A 19,840-nucleotide genomic window follows, 5' to 3' on the forward strand; every position below is an offset into this window, starting at 1 on the left:
TTTATTATAAAAATTAAATTTAATAAAATTAAATTTTAAAAATATATTATATGACAAATGAATAATTTAAATTCATCTGTAAAATATTAAATAAATTACTTGGAATGGATCTGATAAATTTATTTGAAAAAAAGTCAAATAAGAAGTCACATTAAAAATAACAAACATCTAAAATACTTCTAATATCTGATTTTTTCTTCTATATTTTAATTAACAAACACCATCTATGTATATAAATATGGTGATGAAATGTTATTAAGGGCAAAAGGGAGGTTTATTTCTGTGCTTAATTCCATGCCCAAAATGGGATTTGTAAACCATATATTTGTAGATTGAATAATTCCTTCTAGCCTGATTTTTTTTTTTTTTTTTGGATCCAGGTGTTCGGGCTCCGTTCGCTTAATACTAGAAGAGACCGACATTCTCCTTTGATTCAACCTCTAGGTAAATTAAATGCGATCATAAATTTATACATTTTCAAACAATCATGCAGTCAATCTCTATCAAATGAGGCATTTTTATTTTCACTAAAAATCGAACATTCGTCACTCTTAAGAAAACTTGAGAACTTTACCACTTTCGCCATGCCTTAGAAGCTCTTTTCAGCCTGATTTAATCTAACGACACATGGGTCAAAGAGTTATTATCATTTTACATGATAATACTTCGTTTGAATAACAATACAAAAATGAGATGAAATTACCTAAATTATGTCTTAATTTATCCACTAAAGTGGAATTAAACAATTTCATATCCACCATGGGCTAGCATATATATAAAAGCTCAAATATTTTCTCCTCTTTTTACTTACAGAAATGGCGTTTTAGCCCTTGAAGCCTAATTATCCTTTCTCCAAAATTATTATACCAAACATGCATAAATTTACATCAAAATTAAACCGATGAAATTATTTAATTCTATTATTACTAATTTATCACATATTTAACTTAATCCTATCAATGTTTAATTCGAATATCAAACACTAAACAGTCATTTAGGAGATGCAAATGGGATGAAAACAGATAAAAGAGGAGAATTCCCCTGTTTGAGAGAGAGAGAGAGAGAGAGAGAGAGAGAGATAATAGAAACTGAATAGAAAGAAGAGCAAAATGGATAATAAATCCAAACTCAAAAGCAGTTGTATTTTGTTTCATACCAAGCAAAAGCTTCTACAGATCAATCAGTAATCCTTCTTCCCAAAGTTCTTGCACCAGAGCTGTGACGGTATTGGGCGAACTGGTTGGTGTGGCCGTTGCTGCAGAAGATAATTTTACAGAGAGGAAATTGTATCAATACTAAAACACAATATTTTTTATATATATATAAATATTAAAGAGCAAAATGTCAAATAAACCACTATATATACTTTGATCTAAGGATCAATTTAATCATTATATATTGACAAAGGCCAAATAAATCCCTATATTTTCAGATATCCAGGCCAAATTAGCTATTATGATAGACCTTTTTTTTAACACCTTCTAACCACATTTTAATTTTATTAATATCACCAACTTTATCTCCAAATCAATATAACCCCCACACAGTTGCAATTTGTGTCTTTTTAAAATACAGAGACCAATTTAACCTCAACTCCAAAAATATAATGGCTTATTTAACTCTTAAATGCACAGTGACCAATTTGGCCCCGACGCTCTAAAATACAATAGTTTATTTAACACTTCACTCAATATTAAAACACAAGAAACAAAAAAACATATTTCTGATATAGGTGGACTGCAAAATAATGCACAAAAAGCCTATGAAATATATTTTCTGCTCGGCCAGACTCAAAATGCTAATGACAGCAATGGGGCTTTGAATATTTCTCTAGCAAACCTCTTTACCTACGCCACGCCAGGGAAACAAAAAAAAAAAAAAGAAGACAACTTTGGTGTCCCAAGTGTGAGCTTTAGTTTCCTTGAATTTTCTATCTTCCTACTACTCATGCAAGTATAAAATAAGTCAATTAAGATGTCTGGTTATATTGTATCGCATCCAACACATTCTTCATATCAAGACAAAAATAAGCCAAGTGTTACCTTGCTTCATTTCCTTTAACGCATAAAGACTATTCAAACGCAAAAATAGGACAAGCTTGATCCATGTTTAATATTCCTGTCTATTGACTGCTGCAAAATAATTCCAAATCTGCGTGTTTTTCTATTTGGATGGAAGAAGAGTTTGTGTAGGCTTTAACCAACCTATTATCTCGGCCAAACACAGATCAAGTGCAGTAAACACGAACACAGAAACGAAAGTTACAACCACAACTCACACGTACAAATAATCGACACAGCATCAATAGATCCTACTCACGGCAAAGTCTCTGCCTCTAGTCAATCCACTAGATCTCAAGTTTTACAATCGGGTACAAGATATCAAACGGAAGTAAAACAATATTGCAAAAATACAATTAAAACAGAAACCAAAAAACAAGAACAAGAGTAGATTTGTTTTATACTGATCTCGCGATCAAGACTAAGGATCTGTTCTTTCAGCCAACCAATCTCTCACGCCTCAGGCGTTTAAAACAACATAGAGATTAAGCAATAAAGCCACTTACCATACGATCTTACCATGGAAACAATCAACTAACCGATCGAAACCAGAAATCAGAACGAAGGATTCACAGGATATGTCTCACTTCAAGAAATCGCCGACTTAGGGTTTCAAGAAAAGAGAGAGTGCAATTTGACGAGATTAGGGCATCTTACCGCCCTTATATAGCATCATCAAAATGGACGGAAATGGGCTGGGCCAGCAGCAGATGCAACACGGAAATAATACGGACATGGGCTCGACCCATAGCAAACTCAGCCCACATGAAAACAGATAGCCCATATGATATACCAACAGATTATATATATTAAACATCATTTTAAATTCATTTGAAAAATGAGTAACAAATGTAGCTCAACAATTTCATATAATCAGCATGCAATCAGATTTGACAAATCAACAAAAAATGAGAAAACATTTAAGTAATTTTGAATCACACAAAATCAACAATTTGGGTCCTCATACGATGAGGAATGGTGTGGGTAATTCTTAAATGTGGCTATATTTGGATTTCACCAGAATCACTGAAGCACTTGGGTTATGCAGGTCTCTGCTCACCGGTTGACTCAAAGAAGCTCAAAAGCTACAAAATTTTGCTAAACTTGATTATCAAGAATGGCATTTCATGTGAAGTTGCATGGTTAGGTTTCTTGTAAAACCCTTCCAACAATCCTCAAAGTGGATAAAAGAGTAGGAATGATGGACACCATTACATGGTTCTTTCCCCAAACATTAAGGATGAGCTGAATAAGAAACTCAATATTGGGAGATTGATTCCAATGACAATTTTTTACAGCTTTCTTCATGGCCATCACCTTTTGGACAAAAGTAAGGCTTCTGGGGCTGAGTCAGCCCCCATCAGATAAAGGAAGGAACATTTTAGCTACAAATTTCTTTCATTTTCATCCACTTTTCTCACAGGAACATCTATAACCTTTCATATGATATAGAAAGGCAGGCCAAAGAGCATATAGAAAGAAGTAGCATAAACAAGAGGAGACATGATAAAACTTATCATATTCTATATAATACTTAGATTCCTAAAACAGGCTTAGTCCTAAAAGCTGCCAGAAAACTTGGTAGTCGGTACTCTCAAAGATTGATAAAGAGATAGCAAGCACATGAAAACCAAGTTGAGAAACCCATTATCCAAAATATTGAGGGTTTCTGTATATCTCTCTTAATCATTCGAATTTTTCAAAACTGCATCTTGATCCACAAAAGGAACAAGAAGAGATGCTTATTCTCATAAGACACTTAGAAATTATCAATTTACCAATTTCATTTGGAGCTTTGGAGAAAGAAAGAAAGAAAGAAAAAAAAAAAAGAGTTCAACAAACTTTTCTTTAGGATTGGTCTAAAGAACTAATACTAAGAAAGAAGGGAATGTAGTAAAGAGAAACGAATGCAGTTAAGACAGTTGGGACACATTGAATAGATAATAAAGTGTAAATGGAAGGGGAAGGGAGAGGGAGGGTATCATGTCCCCCCTTCCCTTCCCTTTCATTATTAAATTCTCTTCCAAAAAAAGGCAAGGATTTCCCCTCTCTAGTCTCTAACAACCCCCCCCCCCCCCCCCCCCCCCAACACCCACCCAAACAAGGGGTAAAGCTCTTCCAAAAATTTAACTATTCATTCTCAAAACCATTTATTTCATATTACCTGAATAAGCCAATATTTATACGCTTGATAAACTCCTAAAAACAGTCCTACCTGACATAGTAAGCTAATACCATTCAAATTCTCTCATGTAATCTACTATACCTCCTAATAAAACTAAAATACATTGAGATAGAACCGAAAATTCTTATTGCATCAAACTAATGACTTTATTCTCCACCCCCCGACAAGGATTAATGACTTTCTTAGTTATCTATTCTCTCATATACTCTACTAAACCTCCTAACAAAACTAAAATACTTTTTAAGATAAAACCAAAAACTCTTAATCCCATCAAATTAGTGACTTTATTAGTTATCTTATGTTTCACAACCTTGTTCAAGAAAACTCGATTTCAAGCTTTGCCAATTTTCACAATTGGGAAGACCCTTAACATAGGATCTTTCCTCTGATACATGTAGCCTGAAAAATCACACCTAAAGAAAAATGTAGCAGCAGTACCACTGGACAGATAGACTGGTAGAAAGTAAAAAGAGAAGTAAGAGAAGGAGGAAGGACAGGATATACAAATAAGTTGAGATAGAATATAAAGAAGACTAATTAGGCAGAGAGCACATAACTTGTAGGGGGAGGGAGGGTAGCAATAGAAGAACGGAACAACAGTAAAAGAAAGATTAGAAGGAGAAGAGAAAAAGTAGGAGGAGATCAGCAACAACAGAGGTGATTCAGAAACAAGGAAGTGGAAGAAATTAAGAAGAAACATGGGAAAGAGGAACAAGAAAAGATAACAAGAAGAGAAGGGAAGAGAATGCAGAGGCATAGAGGCAGAAATCTAGAACAGAAGGAGAGATAAGGAATGGAAGAGAGAGCTCAAAGCTCTTTCAAATATTTAACTGGTATTACAAAATCATAATTTTACAATGCCTGAAAAAGTCATTATAAACCTGACTGACTTGATATGGTGACTGTATAGTACATGAATTCTTTTGTGTAATTTGTAAGAATTCCTAATGAAATTAAGACATAATGATGAAAGATCTAACAACTTTTATGTTGTATGTCAGCTACCTAACACAATCCTTCTTTATCAGAACCCGGGACCAGTTGTGTTGGAAATACCTTGTCCTTGATGTAACAAGATTGAACTAGCTTCAACACTATAAGCGTTGAAAGGATTACTCCACACAGGTGGACTTCTTAATAAAACTAGAACGTGGTTAAGTAATTAAGAGTAACAAGGTCAAATAACTAGCCAAATAGGATTTTTTTTTTTTTGCTCGGTAGACATAATTTTTTATTTATAACTGATTATTTTAAACTTGCAGTACAAATCTATTTTGTTAATAGACATACATGTCGTTTCCATGGATTATATGAAGTGTTGGAGAAGTTTCAAGTTTTAAAAAGATTAAACACTAATAGGAGACTGGTACATATTAATATGTTTATGCCTGAACATGCATGCTCAATCTGTTACTCCTTGGTGGAACTACTGACTGCTACGTGTTTTCGGCGCATGTCAAGTTAAACTCTTCATGAGGGATTTGTCTGTCCTGGAGTCATATAAAATGGGGAGAAAGTAGAGATTGAACACTTGGAGAAGTGAAAAAAACTTTCCAGAATGTATTATTTTTATTCATTTTTAAAGGGCAATTTAGTGAAGCTCTATTAATGGGCTTTACATATTTACAAAAACTGCATGAGCTTTATTAGATCTATTGTTTTATTTGTAGAGATAATGCGAAACCCAAGGGCGCCTTCAAACATGAATATTTTACAGATCTGTAGCTTTGGATTAAGATAAAATTGGAATTTTGCCAATTTCAATGTCCTTCAAGTTGATGATACATGGATTTTGTGGGGGGCAACTCGTCCAATCCAACTATTAATAAAACAAATAAAATTCCACATGAATTATGGAAAATAAAAGGCCTTGCTATAAATATCTCAAAGTGTGGGGGTTGGATTGACATTGATCCAAATCAATTGCTTGTATTCAGCCCATGAGTTTCTTTTCTTGTGAGTAAAAAATACAAGTTTTAAGTATTTACTGAAGCAATCAAATATATGAAACCTCCATAATCAGGAAAAAAAGGAAAATACACTTAGTGGTAAAGTGAGTCTGATTTTCCAATTGTTGTGTCCAAACCATGTCTGTTTTATCAGTCCATATGTTTGCATGATTGCCAAGGTGTGTTAGCATTAAGATGTTAATGTATCAAACACTGTGGCTGATTATGTTCTAAAGATGGTTGCTTCATTCATTAATTTTGTGGTGCAGTTGAGCACAAGTGGTTTCCTTTTACACTGATTGTCTGGAACCCTATACAAGCGTCTTGGAGGAATTGCATCTATAATTCTTATTGGTCAGATATCCAAGACGGAGAAGGATAACTTGCTTGGGTTGCAGTTATAAAATTTACATTTAATGTAAAGTCAGTTATTGAATTATCAAGGGAAATGGGACTGAAGCCCACCAATTAGTCACCACAATGGACACCAAACCACTTTGATTGGAGATCCCATGAATGCGGTTCAATGGGAATAAAACAAAGCTGTAGGGTGACAATGTTGAGCATTGATATCTATATGCATTTGAGGGATATCCCTGGCTCCATTTCGATGGTAAGAGTGCTCAAACTGTGAGATTTTGAGGAACACATTTACCTCTAAATGGGATCGAAGGAAGATTCTGCAGGGTGTTGGTCATAGAACACCCTTGGAGGACTCACCTAATTGAGTGTGGTAGTAGGCTTGTTACTATAGGATTTTGGACATTTCCTTAAAGGCACTTAATGAAACTAAGATATGTGTGCATAACCGTAAAAACAAACATGACAAGACCTTCATATATCTTGCACTATGTGTGGCATTTTTGAAGTCCAAAATAAAGGATAAGAGTTCAACATTTATTTCACTCTTATTCTTTTATATAAAAATTGTGCTTACACTAAGTGAATGTTCCAGTCTTGAAAATATCTAAACCTATTACATAGTAAAAATGCTCCAATATAATTTTAATATTTTCCTTATGATAAAATAAATAACCATGTGGGGGATTGTTATATATGATTATTTGTTTTTTTTATTATTTGATTTTAATTCTCTTTCTCTCTTGTTGAGTTGGTCTTTAACCACCTTCCCTCATCTCCATTAGTTGCTTAAATCTCTCTTAAATATTTTATAATGTTAGAATCAATTCTATAGCTGGGGCCGTTCCTGAGCCATCTTAAGGAGAATAGCTTTAATATTTATCCTTTGGCAACAGGACTCAATACTAAAAAATTTTGGTGGGCGGCCCTCTCTAGCATAAAAGGAGTTGTGGATGGGATGATCAATCCATCCATATCAATCTGCCAACAACATCAAACCCTTTATTTTGTTGGAAAATGTGCATAAGAAAAAAGAAGAAAAACTTCATCTTGCTGCAATTTTTCATCATTATTTCAAGTTCTTGATTTCTATATGCTTTTTATGTTTGCAGCATAGAGGTAAATGAGGTTTGTCAGAGATTGTACTGCACGAGACTCCTTGGAGAGATTATACTGTCTTGGGAGGAGAACGCTGTCAAATCTAGTGCAGGAGGCCTTTCAGTTCTTTTGAGAGTGCATTCTGTGTGCTTCAATCTTCATTCCAAGTTATTTCTGAACTTGCTACTTTCATATTTAGTTTTCTCTTATAAATTGAAGTCATAGATTAATTAACAAAAAGTCTATATGTCTTTATTTTATTCTAATATCCCCGACACAGATTACAATTTACAACATGATACCAACAACTGAGAAAACAGACTGAGAAATTGACAAATTATGATTAGACGACGTATAATCACAATTTCATTTAAAAGATTCAATCTTCAATAGTAAGCAAATAACAGGCAACAGAAATTCGATCATGGATAAAACTAAAAACCCTCATCAACCTCAGCAAAAAAATAATAATAATAATAAAAAAAAACCTTATCAACATCGTATCATCACAGTTCCTGCCAAATGCTCAAATCTTTCTGCCGCAGTAAAATTGATCGAACTGAAAATTTAAGAGGAAAAATATACAAATACCTCGACTTCAGCTAGATTTCATGGCGATGGGGATGCAGATGAGGAAGACACCGGCCATGGTAATGGCAGTGTTCCGTTTCCAGTGCTTAGGCCAGCAGTATGGGCCACCAGTCATGCTCCATACTTTGCTTCTGAAGTCTCCTCCGCCGTGATCTCCTCCACCGCCCATCTTTGCCTTCTTCCTCCCCGACTCTCCATTTTTCTCCGTCTCTGATCTCAACTACGGCACTTCGGAGGACGAACAAAATAAGACAACCAAAAAATACTGCACAAAGATTAAAGTAGGGTTCTCAACAAATAAATAAATAAAATAGGATAAATTTGAAGCAGCTTCACTGATTCTTTTACTCTTATTTATATTTTCCTTTTTTTCTTTCATTGATGGTATCATCACGGGTTTGGGCATGGCAGCTTCTGAGAGATAAGAGAAAAAAAAATTAAAATAAAGAAACAGAACCAAATGAACGATAAATTTAATTTGAACGCAGTACGAGATTAACAAATCCAAAACTCAAACTCAGGTGGGCTTTGTCATCCTCAAGTTTGAAGATTAACTTTTCTTTATCCTCAAGTTTGAAAATGAACCCGATTTTACACTGCTTGACCCCTCCCTTGTCCCCTCTTACGGCTCATAGTGGGTGAGGAAGAAGAAAAGAACTCCCGAGCTCGAAAAGGAAAGGACAGAAGACGAGAGACTTTTCAATGCAATTTGATTGATAGATTTGTTGGATTCACTCGACATTATTTATAAAGAGATTGGCATGGTAATGTCCATCTCCTCTTAGAAATTAGCAAACAAACGGTAACAAAACTCCGATCTACGATATTTATTATTATAAAAATATTGAGTTACATACGTCTCCCTTTGTTAGTCTGCATTGAATTCTTTATACGAATAATAAAATAAAATTCTCTATTATTAACAGTTTAGATCTACTTTATTCTAATTATTTTGACTTATTTCAAACCTATTCCAACCTTGACTAACATAACATAGTTGTCTCGTGTTCATGACAATTTTTTTAATATGAAAAAAAACAAAAAACAAAGAGATGAATAAAGAAAAAAAGAGAAAGAAAGAAAATTCACTAATTTAAAGAAATAAAAATATACTCAATATTGTCACCAAGTAAAAACAATGTCACCACCGTGATGTTATTCCTTTTTATACCAATTGGTAGTCTTGCATCCTCGTTGGCAATAATGGTATGGTAAATGGGTTTTACAAACTCATAAGTAATAGGTTATAGGACTTCTGTAATATTTTAAAATTTAAAAATAAATAATAATTACTCAAATCAATTTTTGAAGACATTATTGAATATTTAAAAATTTAAGAGAAAATATTTATTTGTGGTTTGAGAAAAATAAGGAATTAAAGGTAATTAATTAAATTATTTGAAAATGGTTAATCATTATTAATTATTGTATTTGTGATGATTATTGAATAATTGTGGGTTAAAAAGAAATATTAATTTATTTGGGTATTTAGAGATTTAAGAAAAATATTTATTTATGTTATTTTGAGGAAATAATTATTTATTGGAGAATATTTAGGAAAAGATTAAAATAAAGTAATTTGGAAAAATTTCTGAAATGTTTTGGGTATAAGTGTAATAAAGGAAATGAGAGTTAGGGGTGTACGTGGAGGTTTTTGGAAGTTGTGGGGTTAAGTGTGGATTTTCGGAAGTGACTGAAAGTCACTATAAAATTAATTAAGTGTGTCTATATTGCTAAGGAAGTAACGTGTGCGTGGGTGCTGGCGTGAGGCGCGGGATCGAGCCAAGGGGCGAGCGTGCACGCGCGGCTGGGAAAAAAATTAATTGTTTTGGGCAGCAAGGGGGCGCTAAAACGGCGCCATTTTGGGGCGCCAGTGCTGGCCCATTGCGCGGCCACGTGGCGGGCGCTAGTGCGTCCGCGCGGCTGCTCATTTGTCTTCTATTTTTGCACGAAATTTAAGGCTAAATTGGCCATATTTTTTGGCCGATTTCTGCTACTATTAAAGCTTCAATTGAAGCTTAATTGAAGATTAAAACAGAGAGCATTTGGGAGAGGAAACAGTCGCGAGAAAACGAGGAAAAAGGAGAAAATATAGGAGAAATTCAGGAAAATTGATTTTTCTAGATCTGAAGAGCGAGGTAGGTTAATCAGCTATTATTAACCATTTTCTATGGATTAAATTTTGTTTTTAGGCTGTATTTTAGCTTATTTTAATGTTATAATTATTTTACAGTGCGTGAGCATTTAAGGCTAAAAATCTGTAAAATAAGGTAAGCTCTTTTTACTTTTTAGTTTTTAGTGACCTTTTATACCCGTAATAACTTCGAATTTAGACTGATTTAGTTAGATTATTGGAGATACGCATATGGGTTCCATACAGAAGCTTAGTTTAATTAGTAAAAATTATTAATTTGTGTAGCGGCTGAGCAAGGAGGTGGAAATCTACTATTAAAAGGCAAACTCCTAACCCTCTCTTTATGATCTTTAATTCCAGTGAAAGACCCCGTGATTTCCCATATGTTATCCTCTCCGTTACTCTAATTTGGCGTCTGGCATTAATTATTGAATTATTATTCATTTAATTTAATTTAAATTAAATTTGGACTTCTAGAATTTAATTTTGAAAGCCTACAGGGGTTTGTACCGCCCCCATTCCTTTTGGAATGATGCAAAACCCAACTTGGGGACTAGATTCCTAGACATGCGAGTTTATTTACTATTTTCTTAGGTTTATTTATGGTTCTATTAGAGCTATTGAGTAGTAGGGCAAGGGTCGATTGTTGATGAAGTGGGGTAGACTATTGTACGGCCCTGATGTGGACCGTCGGGTGGACACTCTTAGTCACTAGCCGTTGACCGGTGCCAGGCACTGCTGACTTGCTTTGCCAGTATGTGATTTATTGTATGACTAGTTACATTGTATTACTGTTCATGATTTGGTATGTACATGGGTACGAGATGCATGTTGGATATTCATTTATTGAGTATGCTTGGACACGAACATTCTAGCTTGGTTAGGTTGCATCCAGCATAGGCATATGCATCGTGTGTGGTTTACTATATGGGCGGAGCATGGCCTGATGCCTGGATGTATGGACGCCAGTATATCACGTTGATGCTCACTACGCCATTGTATTTTTATGTGTATTACATGATTATTGGTAATTATTAGTTCTCGAACGGGAGAACCGTTCCGATGGAGCCTATGGCTCGGTGTGTCGGGAGTACCGACACGAACACACGAGTGACAGGAGCACCGACCCGGGACAGTGCGCGCAGGTTTGTTGGAGATTTATGTTGTCTTTTAGGATAGCGGCAGGTTGGTATGGGACTTGGGTGCCGTGTGTCTTGTGTGGGCCCCAAGGACCGATATGTGCTTTCATTATGCTATACTTTTGTGTAGTAGCGTCTCATGGCTTATATGTGCTTGAGCGTTGGTGTTCGAGGGGAAAGTTTATTGGATCCATACAACATTCAGCCTTTTTTTTATTATGTTTGCTGAGTCTCTCGACTCACTTTGTTTTTCCATCATTCCAGGTAGTCGCAGCGTGGGTCCGGACAAGGGAGCTAGCGTTTAGCGACAGAGTCGGTATGGTGTACAAGCAGTTTCGTCAGTCCCCGTCAACTCTGATGTTTGAGTAAGATTTACTCTATTATTCTTGACTGTGCCGGGTCTTTTCTTGTGCCTCATGTATATCGGCATAGGTGTCTGTAATCATTTATTTATCTTATGATCACTGTACTAGCAGGGTACCCGTAGTACATGCATGTATATATATATATAGCTTTGCTTTCGTTGTTTTAATTCTTGTTTATGCATGCCAGGGTAGTTTTTATCTTGTATATTTCATTCTTTCTCTTTTCGAAAATGCTTCCGTTCGGGTATTTTGGGTGGTTAGAATATCCAAGCGAGGTGTTTACAACTTCTTTGTAATCATACTTATTGGGGTATTGTATTTTTTAAAGGAATAGAAGAGAATAGCATGGTCTCCAACAATTTCATCGATCAAATTTGCAATATTTTGCCGGTAAGATATATATGAAAGTGAAAGAAAAAGGTGATGTGAATAAAAAATTGATTGATTGATATAATTATGCTGGTGTTTAGTACATTTACAAAATATTTAAAGACCATTTTCAGATGACAATGAGGAAATTGATGTGGAATTATGAAAACCAAGAAAGATTGACGTGGATTTATATAGTTAAACTTTATAAGTGTTGTGCGAAATTTATCGATTAAAGAAATGTATTATTAAATATATTTATTTTATAATTTTTAAGAAAAGATACATTTGGGTACCTCAAATGTTTGGATTAATTGTAAGCGATACCTTTGAGGTATGAAAAATAGCAACGAAACTTCCTTCGCTTTACAAACCTCCTTGCATGAAATCTTTGCCTTTATTTAAAAAAATTTACTCTCTCCTCTTCTCTCTCTCTCTCATATCTTCTTCTTTTTAACTATTATAAAAAGTAATAATCTGATTACTTTTACCCCCTTTTTTTTATATTCTTTCTCCATCTATTTTTGTCCTCAATGAATTCATCATGAACCCAATAAGATGTTGAGTTCAAACAATGGACTTAAATCTGGTTGGGTTACTCAATGGAATCCAATAACATGTTTCACTTTGATAACCTATTTGAAAAAATTCAAAAGTATTCCCTAAAGTTAAGTTGTTGGACTAATTGAATCAAATAATATTATTATATACATATTACTTAAAAGTTGTGCTTAAATATGGTCATTTGACCTCTCATTTGTTCTTAGGACAAATTAAAATATTTTGAATTTTATAGTTTAAATGACGAAGTGAAATAATGTTGAATCGAATAGTAAGAAGTAAAGGATTCTACGGCAAGAGTTGGGCCGATGACATGGTTGTACTTGTATTGGACTATTTTGTGCATTTACATAATATATTCAGGCATAAACTGTAAATTCTTAAAAATTACATATTAATTTATTAAACAATCAAAAGATACGAATTCTGCTAGCTGACTAAGTTGACTAACCAACTTTTTGAAAGGAATATTTTTTTTTTTTTTTTTTTGTTGCTGGAATTGAAGGGAAGAATTTGTTAAACTTCGGAGAAAGGTTTGATCTTTAAGAAATAAAGGTAAAATACATATTTTATTTCTTGTAGTTATATGTTTTTTTTATTTAAACATTCAAAAAATTTTATTATTCAATTAGAACTATATAATTTTAATTTAATTAAGAATAATGAATTAAATATAATTCAAGAGTATAATTAAAATAATAAAACAAATTAAGGGTACAATTTACTTAAAATTGTATAATTTAAGAGTATAATTAAAATAATAAAAAAATAAGTGTCTAAGTGAAAAAATGTATAACTATAGAAACTAAAATATATATTTTGTTAAAAAAAAAAAAAATTAAGAAAAAGGGAAGTCGATGTAGAGAGCAGAGGTAGGCTATTGCTTTCAGCAGCTTAAAATTGATGGTGTATTGCCGCATTTCATCACGCCACGCGTGATGAAACTAATTCCACGGAGGGTATGAAAAGTCAATTATCCAACTCTTCAAGGGGTAATAATTAAATAGAGATTAATTTTAATTTTGTTAATATCATTAGTAATAGAAGTTATGTGTCCTAGTAATTTAAGGCTAATACATATTTTTATTTTTATATAATTTTTTCCTATAATTACTCAATTTTTTTGTTATTTTAATTATACCGATAAATTATATATTTTCAACTCAATTACATACCTCAGTTAGAGTGTACAATACACGCAAGTTAAAATATTGAAATTATTTCCCACACAACCACCATATTTGCCATAACTTCTTTATTCATTAGTCACCAACAAAATAGGTATAGGCTACTGACTATGATAGAATATGTGGAAGTTGTCGTTAATTGAAAAAGATAAAAGGCGAATTAACAAAAGCATCAATGATGGAAGAAGATATAAAGATCGTCGATAGCCTTTACATCTTTCGCCCTACTGACGTTTTCACCTTGACCAAATCTACATTTTGTTGGAATAAATTGTCATTGGTCAAATTTTGTGCCAACCTCTTTCAATTTCTAAGAAATGAATGTCAAATAATTGCATATTTTTTCTATTGGAATGAAGAAAATTACATGATTTAATGTGAGTTTTCTTTAATTGTTTAAGTGATTGTTTGATAATTTAAAATTAAGAGATTTGATGATTATATATGGAATGTTTTTAGATAAAAGATTTTTATTTATTTATCTATAATCTTTGTCAATTTATAGTTTTATTTTTGAGGTGATATATGATAATATTCCCTAAATTTTGGTCGGCAATAACATATTTTAAAATTTTAAATTTTGTTAGTTACTTTAAATTTTTTAAAACTTGTCATAGGATAACCTTAAAACTTAAGAAAGAGGGATTAATTAAGTAAAATTTGAAATTTAATTAAGTGTTTGAATTAAAGAAGTGAAATTTCGAAAATTTGGAGGAAAAAAATGAAATTACGAAGTGATAAGTGGAAGTGGAGCCCATCAAACACGAATAAGAAAAATAAATGGAAAAGAGTCAAACGGAAGACCAAACCACAGATTTACGAGTCGATAAATAGCAGGTAGAACGTAGATATCATCGACAGTTCATTCAAAGAAGAAGAAAGCTGTCTTCTCTCGTCCTTGTAGTTGTCGCCTAGCCGCCCCGTCGAGATACACGGCCACAGCCATAGCCATGGCGCTGCAACTCTGGGAAACCCTCAAAGAATCGATCACAGTCTACACCGGTCTCTCTCCGGCCGCCTTCTTCACCGCTCTGGCCCTGGCTTTGGCCGTCTATTATGTGGTCTCCGCGCTGTTTGGATCCCCCGATCGTCAGTACGAGCGGTTGAGCAGGGCTTCCCAGGAGGAGATGCAGCCTCTTCCTCCTCCGGTTCAGGTCGGGGAGATCACCGAGGAGGAGTTGAAGGCCTACGATGGCACAGATCCACAGAAGCCGCTGCTTATGGCCATCAAGGGCCAGATCTATGATGTGTCGCAGAGCAGGTATATCGATTGAAATTTGAAATCCCCCTCCGTGTTTAGAGAAACTGGATTTGTTTTTTGCATTTGGATTTCGTTTAATTGGGCGGTTTAGTGTATTTCATCGTGTTTTAGCTTCATCTATTTGAGTTTCATGATATCGATCCGGAGGATTTTTGTTATGCACCTAGATACTGTTTGATGTTGTGGCCTTTTAGTTTATTTTTGTGGTATTTTTAACTTATTCCATTTGGATGTCAAGAACTTCAATAATATGACCTTTTCTAGGGCATAGTACTGTAATGGAATGTTTGCTAATGCTTCGTGTTTGAATATCAAGAATTTCGATCGATGATTTCTGTAGTTATTAGCGTGTAATTGTGATGAATTAGGAATATTCGCAGTTGAAATTTGGCATCTGTCCCTTTGTTGTATTTTTGTATAAAGCAAGTCATTTTGGGTTCCTCTGCCCTTTGATTCTACCAGTTCTTTTTGTAAGTTTGGGTTCCTGCTGCTGGCTGGTTCTTTGACTTTTGAAAAGCATTTTACTTTTATGTGGTGCAAGCGAAGGGGCTTGCTTACTTTGGATTCCGTTTATGGGAATTATGCTTGAAGGGATACATAAAATTTACTTGGATTATTTAGCTTATATCAAATTGGTCATTTATGGTGGAAACATTTTAATTCCGTTTATGGGAATTATGTTTGAAGGGATACATAAAATTTGTTTGGATTATTTAGCTTATTGCAAATTGGTCATTTATGGTGGAAACATTTTAATCTCTTTTCTTGCTCCTCCATTTATAACACCCCCCCCCCCCCCCCCCCCCCCCCTCTAAGTGTTTGCGAGTTTTTCCTTTCTTCATGGCGTTTGTGGTTGACTATCATTTGCTATCTTCTTTATCTGTAGAAGAATTTTGTGAAGAACCGATTAGGTGATACTTTTTTGGTAGTTAGATTCTACATGGAATTTTTCCGATCGTTACCTTTGTTCAGCTAGAATTTGTCTTGAATCATTTGGCGTTGCCGGTATTTCTTAGTTGTTCTATTGTTCCCCTGCTCTTTTTTGTCCTTGCACCTTCCAAGAGGATTCTTTTTTTAATTGCACTCGTATGTTATGATTAGTTTACTCTGCCCTTGGTTCCTCTACAGATGACTCGACAGACTTGGTTTGGCTGTTGTATTTGTGTTCGCCAGTAAACATAGTTTCTAATGTCTCTGTAACGAGTAGTACATCATGGTATAATGACACAGACACTGATTGGGTAACTTAGCCATATTTGTCGCATTATATGATGATTTTACCATACAAGATGAGCTTGGACACGAGTATAACTGAATCTTGCGGAAATCCATTTATGTAATACGGGCTTTATCGACATATTCCAATTCTCTAAGTTCAACATTTCTTCATCCAAATAGAGGAAGAAGAACTACTGTTGTGGGCATAGCCTGCACAGATTATTAGTTTTGTTTTTCTTGTGAAAATAACTTAAAAAAGGACTTGTTTATTTCTTTCTTCCTTCCTTCTCTTTTCTCTATTTTTTTTCTCCCTTTCTCCTCCCCCATCCCTAGTATCCACACGCTATTTTTACTGGGTACTTATTTACAACACTTAAAATAAGCCATTGGTACTTGCAAGATGTTTAGTTTGATAGATAATGAATCTTCCTATTGACTTGCATTTTAATTGATCGCTTATTGCAGGATGTTTTATGGACCTGGGGGCCCTTATGCTCTATTTGCTGGAAAGGATGCTAGCAGGGCTCTAGCAAAGATGTCTTTTGAGGAGAAAGATCTAACTGGGGATATCTCTAGTCTTGGTCCATTTGAACTCGATGCATTACAGGACTGGGAGTACAAGTTCATGAGCAAGTATGTGAAAGTTGGGACTGTTAAGAAGACAGTACCAGTGACGGATGGATCATCCAGTGGCGAACCTGTTGAGGCAACCAATGACAATGTTGATGACAAGCCTGCAGGAAATGGCCCATCTGGGAGCACAGCTGCTGGACTTACAGAAAGCGCAGCTGCTGCTGACGCTGACAAAGAGTGATGATCAACGCCCCTCTGAACTGAAAATTCTCCAACGTGAAGATGCCAAGAAAGAGTTATATATGGGAGTGTTCCCGGAAGAAGTAAGTTTATTTTCCTAGTATAGAATTAGAATGTTCCTGCGGTAATCATACTGTAGTATTAAGGCTGTAACTTTCATCAAGAAAACAGAGATTTTAACTTCTGGGTGCATTATGTTGAATTGTTGGAGAATGTCGCCAGTGATTAAAAGTGAATAACAGATGCTGCATATTTGGAATTGACTCTTGGCCTCTGATTTTCTACTTGGAATTTCTTTTGATAGTTTGCCATCTTTTCTAGTGCCGGAGAAAATGCTTAATTGTTTTTGAACTGGCAGCAAGTGTGGAAGAAAAAGCCACCCAGCTGCCGTAATGGTGGGCTGGTGAATCCTGCCTATGGCAAAAGTTTGGCTGAAACCAAATATAACAAAATTTTGAACCATTGCCTCCACAACTTAAGGTGACGCTTGATAATGATAGGAACATTGTTTTCATCACCAGTTAATGGATGAAAAATTCCCGCTGCTACCATAGTATTAATTAGTAGCGGCATTAGAGTAAACGTACATTCATAAAGAGGGAATTGTGCAGATTTAGCAACTGCACTGCCAAATAATAAAAACCCAAAATTTTAAATAATAAACTAAAATCTCCTACTCGATTATATGAACAAACAAGCATTTGCCATAACAGGCCCTGTAAACCAAGAGTCTATATAATTAATATCAAATTAGAATTAAGAATTAGTAACTAATTAGAATGGGACGAGTCGAGGTCTCTAGATGAATTACTCTTAAATTTTTTTAAAAAATATAAATATATTTATATATAAAGTTGAAAGATTATAAAAATGAGTATTCTATTTTTTAGTGAAAAAATCAATTATTTAATAAAAATTAAAATTAAGAAATAAAAAATATTTTTTACAACTGAAAGGCCCTAACTTTTTCCTTTTTGTAATTTACCTTTTTTGTTATTTAAAGTTTAATCTATTCTTTTACTTAATTAGAATTTGTTTTAGTGCAATATCGTTTGTTTAGTTTTTTATTTTTATTTTTAAATTTATTCGTAAAATTTAAAAAATAAAAACAAAAAACCGAAAATAAAATTACAAATTAAACCCCCCTGTTTTAATTTATATCTTCCATTTGTTTCCTTGTATATGTGCCCACCACATTTATGTAGCATATATATTATTTGGTTGGATATCATCGCTTAATCATTATATCCACTTCCACCGCGATACCTGACCCAGAAAAGGGGTAGGGAGAGAGAGAGAGAGACTTGGATACTGATGGCAGAGCCCAAGATCACTCTAACGGCGGCGTTGGCCACCCAAATATGCAACCAAATCAACTCCGTCTTCGCCAAGTCCACCTCAAGTCCACCGGCGCTGGACGTCATGCGGGAGGAGGTCGCCGCCGCCGCCGCCCGGAACGCCCGAATCTTCGTCTACGGAGTGGGCCGAGAGGGCCTGATGCTCAAAGCCCTCTGCATGAGGCTGGCCCACCTGGGCCTCCAGGCCCACTGCGTCTTCGACATGACCGCTCCTCCCATCTCCGCCCCGGACCTCCTCATCGCCTCCGCGGGCCCGGGCGGCTTCTCCACAGTCGACGCCATCTGCGGCGTCGCCAGGTCATGCGGCGCCCGGATCCTTCTGCTCACGGCCCGGCCCGAGTCCGGATCGGCCGCGAAGTACGCGAGTGCGATCGGCTACATCCCGGCGCAGACCATGGCGGACGATGGGGGTGAGGCGGCGGAGGAAGGAGGATCTCGGCCGTTGCTTCCGATGGGGAGCGTGTACGAGGGGGCGATGTTCGTGTTGTTCGAGATGGTGGTGTTCCAATTGGCTGAGATATTGGATCAGAGCCCCGAGGCCGTCCGATCTCGTCACACCAATCTAGAGTGAGATGAGATGGGCGTGAAGCGATCTCAAGTTTATATATATCACTAAAAAATTATTAGTTAGAGAGGATTGTTCCGTCGGATGACGTGTCTTAGTCTAATAAAATAAGGACGAGTGAGCACTTGGGTTTTATATCTCTCTATGTTACTTTTAATAGCTCACTCTCTATTTTCCATCTATTACTTGGAGAGTATTTAAGTAATAGTTCTACTAACTTAAAAAAGTTAGATTTGGTGACCAATTCATTCATATAGAAAATAATTGAACAAATTAACTGTAAGACAAATCTCAAGAGAAGGTTGTTTGAACTGCCATTGTGCGGTAACTGTACAATTAAATGTGTCTTATACTAAGGCAAATCTCAAGAAAAGATTCTACCATTATTATTATTATAGAAATTATGAAGTAAATTTGATTTGTATTATTATTATTTTCATATTCTTGGACAGTGGTAATTTTATATACTCTATTATTGTAAATTTAGAGTTTTTTTTATTAATATAAAAACAATAATATAAGGGGGGGGGGGGGGGGGGGCCGTGAAGGACAACAAGGAAGCTGCTTAAGTAATCCATGACGCAGTCCTTGTTGGCACGTTGCTTCCCCTCCACCAATAAAAAAAAT

The 19,840-nt window shown here is 35.1% G+C and overlaps 3 protein-coding genes across 3 annotated transcripts; 2 read left to right on the forward strand and 1 right to left on the reverse strand.

Annotated features, from left to right (window-relative positions):
- Positions 1-1,095: 1,095 nt before the first annotated feature.
- On the reverse strand, positions 1,096-8,968 carry LOC127797951 (uncharacterized). The gene is given in 3 exon segments (XM_052331190.1): positions 1,096-1,255; positions 1,589-1,593; positions 8,250-8,968. Coding segments are annotated over 3 exon segments (243 nt in total). The 5' UTR covers positions 8,413-8,968; the 3' UTR covers positions 1,096-1,180.
- A 5,882-nt stretch (positions 8,969-14,850) lies between these two features.
- On the forward strand, positions 14,851-17,553 carry LOC127797748 (membrane steroid-binding protein 1). The gene is made up of 2 exons (XM_052330886.1): positions 14,851-15,259; positions 16,943-17,553. The coding sequence occupies exons 1-2, from the start codon at positions 14,949-14,951 to the stop codon at positions 17,289-17,291; spliced, it is 660 nt and encodes a 219-aa protein (XP_052186846.1). The 5' UTR covers positions 14,851-14,948; the 3' UTR covers positions 17,292-17,553.
- A 914-nt stretch (positions 17,554-18,467) lies between these two features.
- On the forward strand, positions 18,468-19,395 carry LOC127797749 (uncharacterized). Its single transcript, XM_052330887.1, has one exon. It carries the CDS (start codon positions 18,605-18,607, stop codon positions 19,217-19,219), a length of 615 nt encoding a protein of 204 aa, XP_052186847.1. The 5' UTR covers positions 18,468-18,604; the 3' UTR covers positions 19,220-19,395.
- The last annotated feature ends 445 nt before the right edge of the window (positions 19,396-19,840 follow it).

This window comes from Diospyros lotus, chromosome 3 (assembly GCF_014633365.1).
Source record: "Diospyros lotus cultivar Yz01 chromosome 3, ASM1463336v1, whole genome shotgun sequence".
In the NCBI taxonomy this organism is placed as follows: Eukaryota; Viridiplantae; Streptophyta; class Magnoliopsida; order Ericales; family Ebenaceae; genus Diospyros; species Diospyros lotus.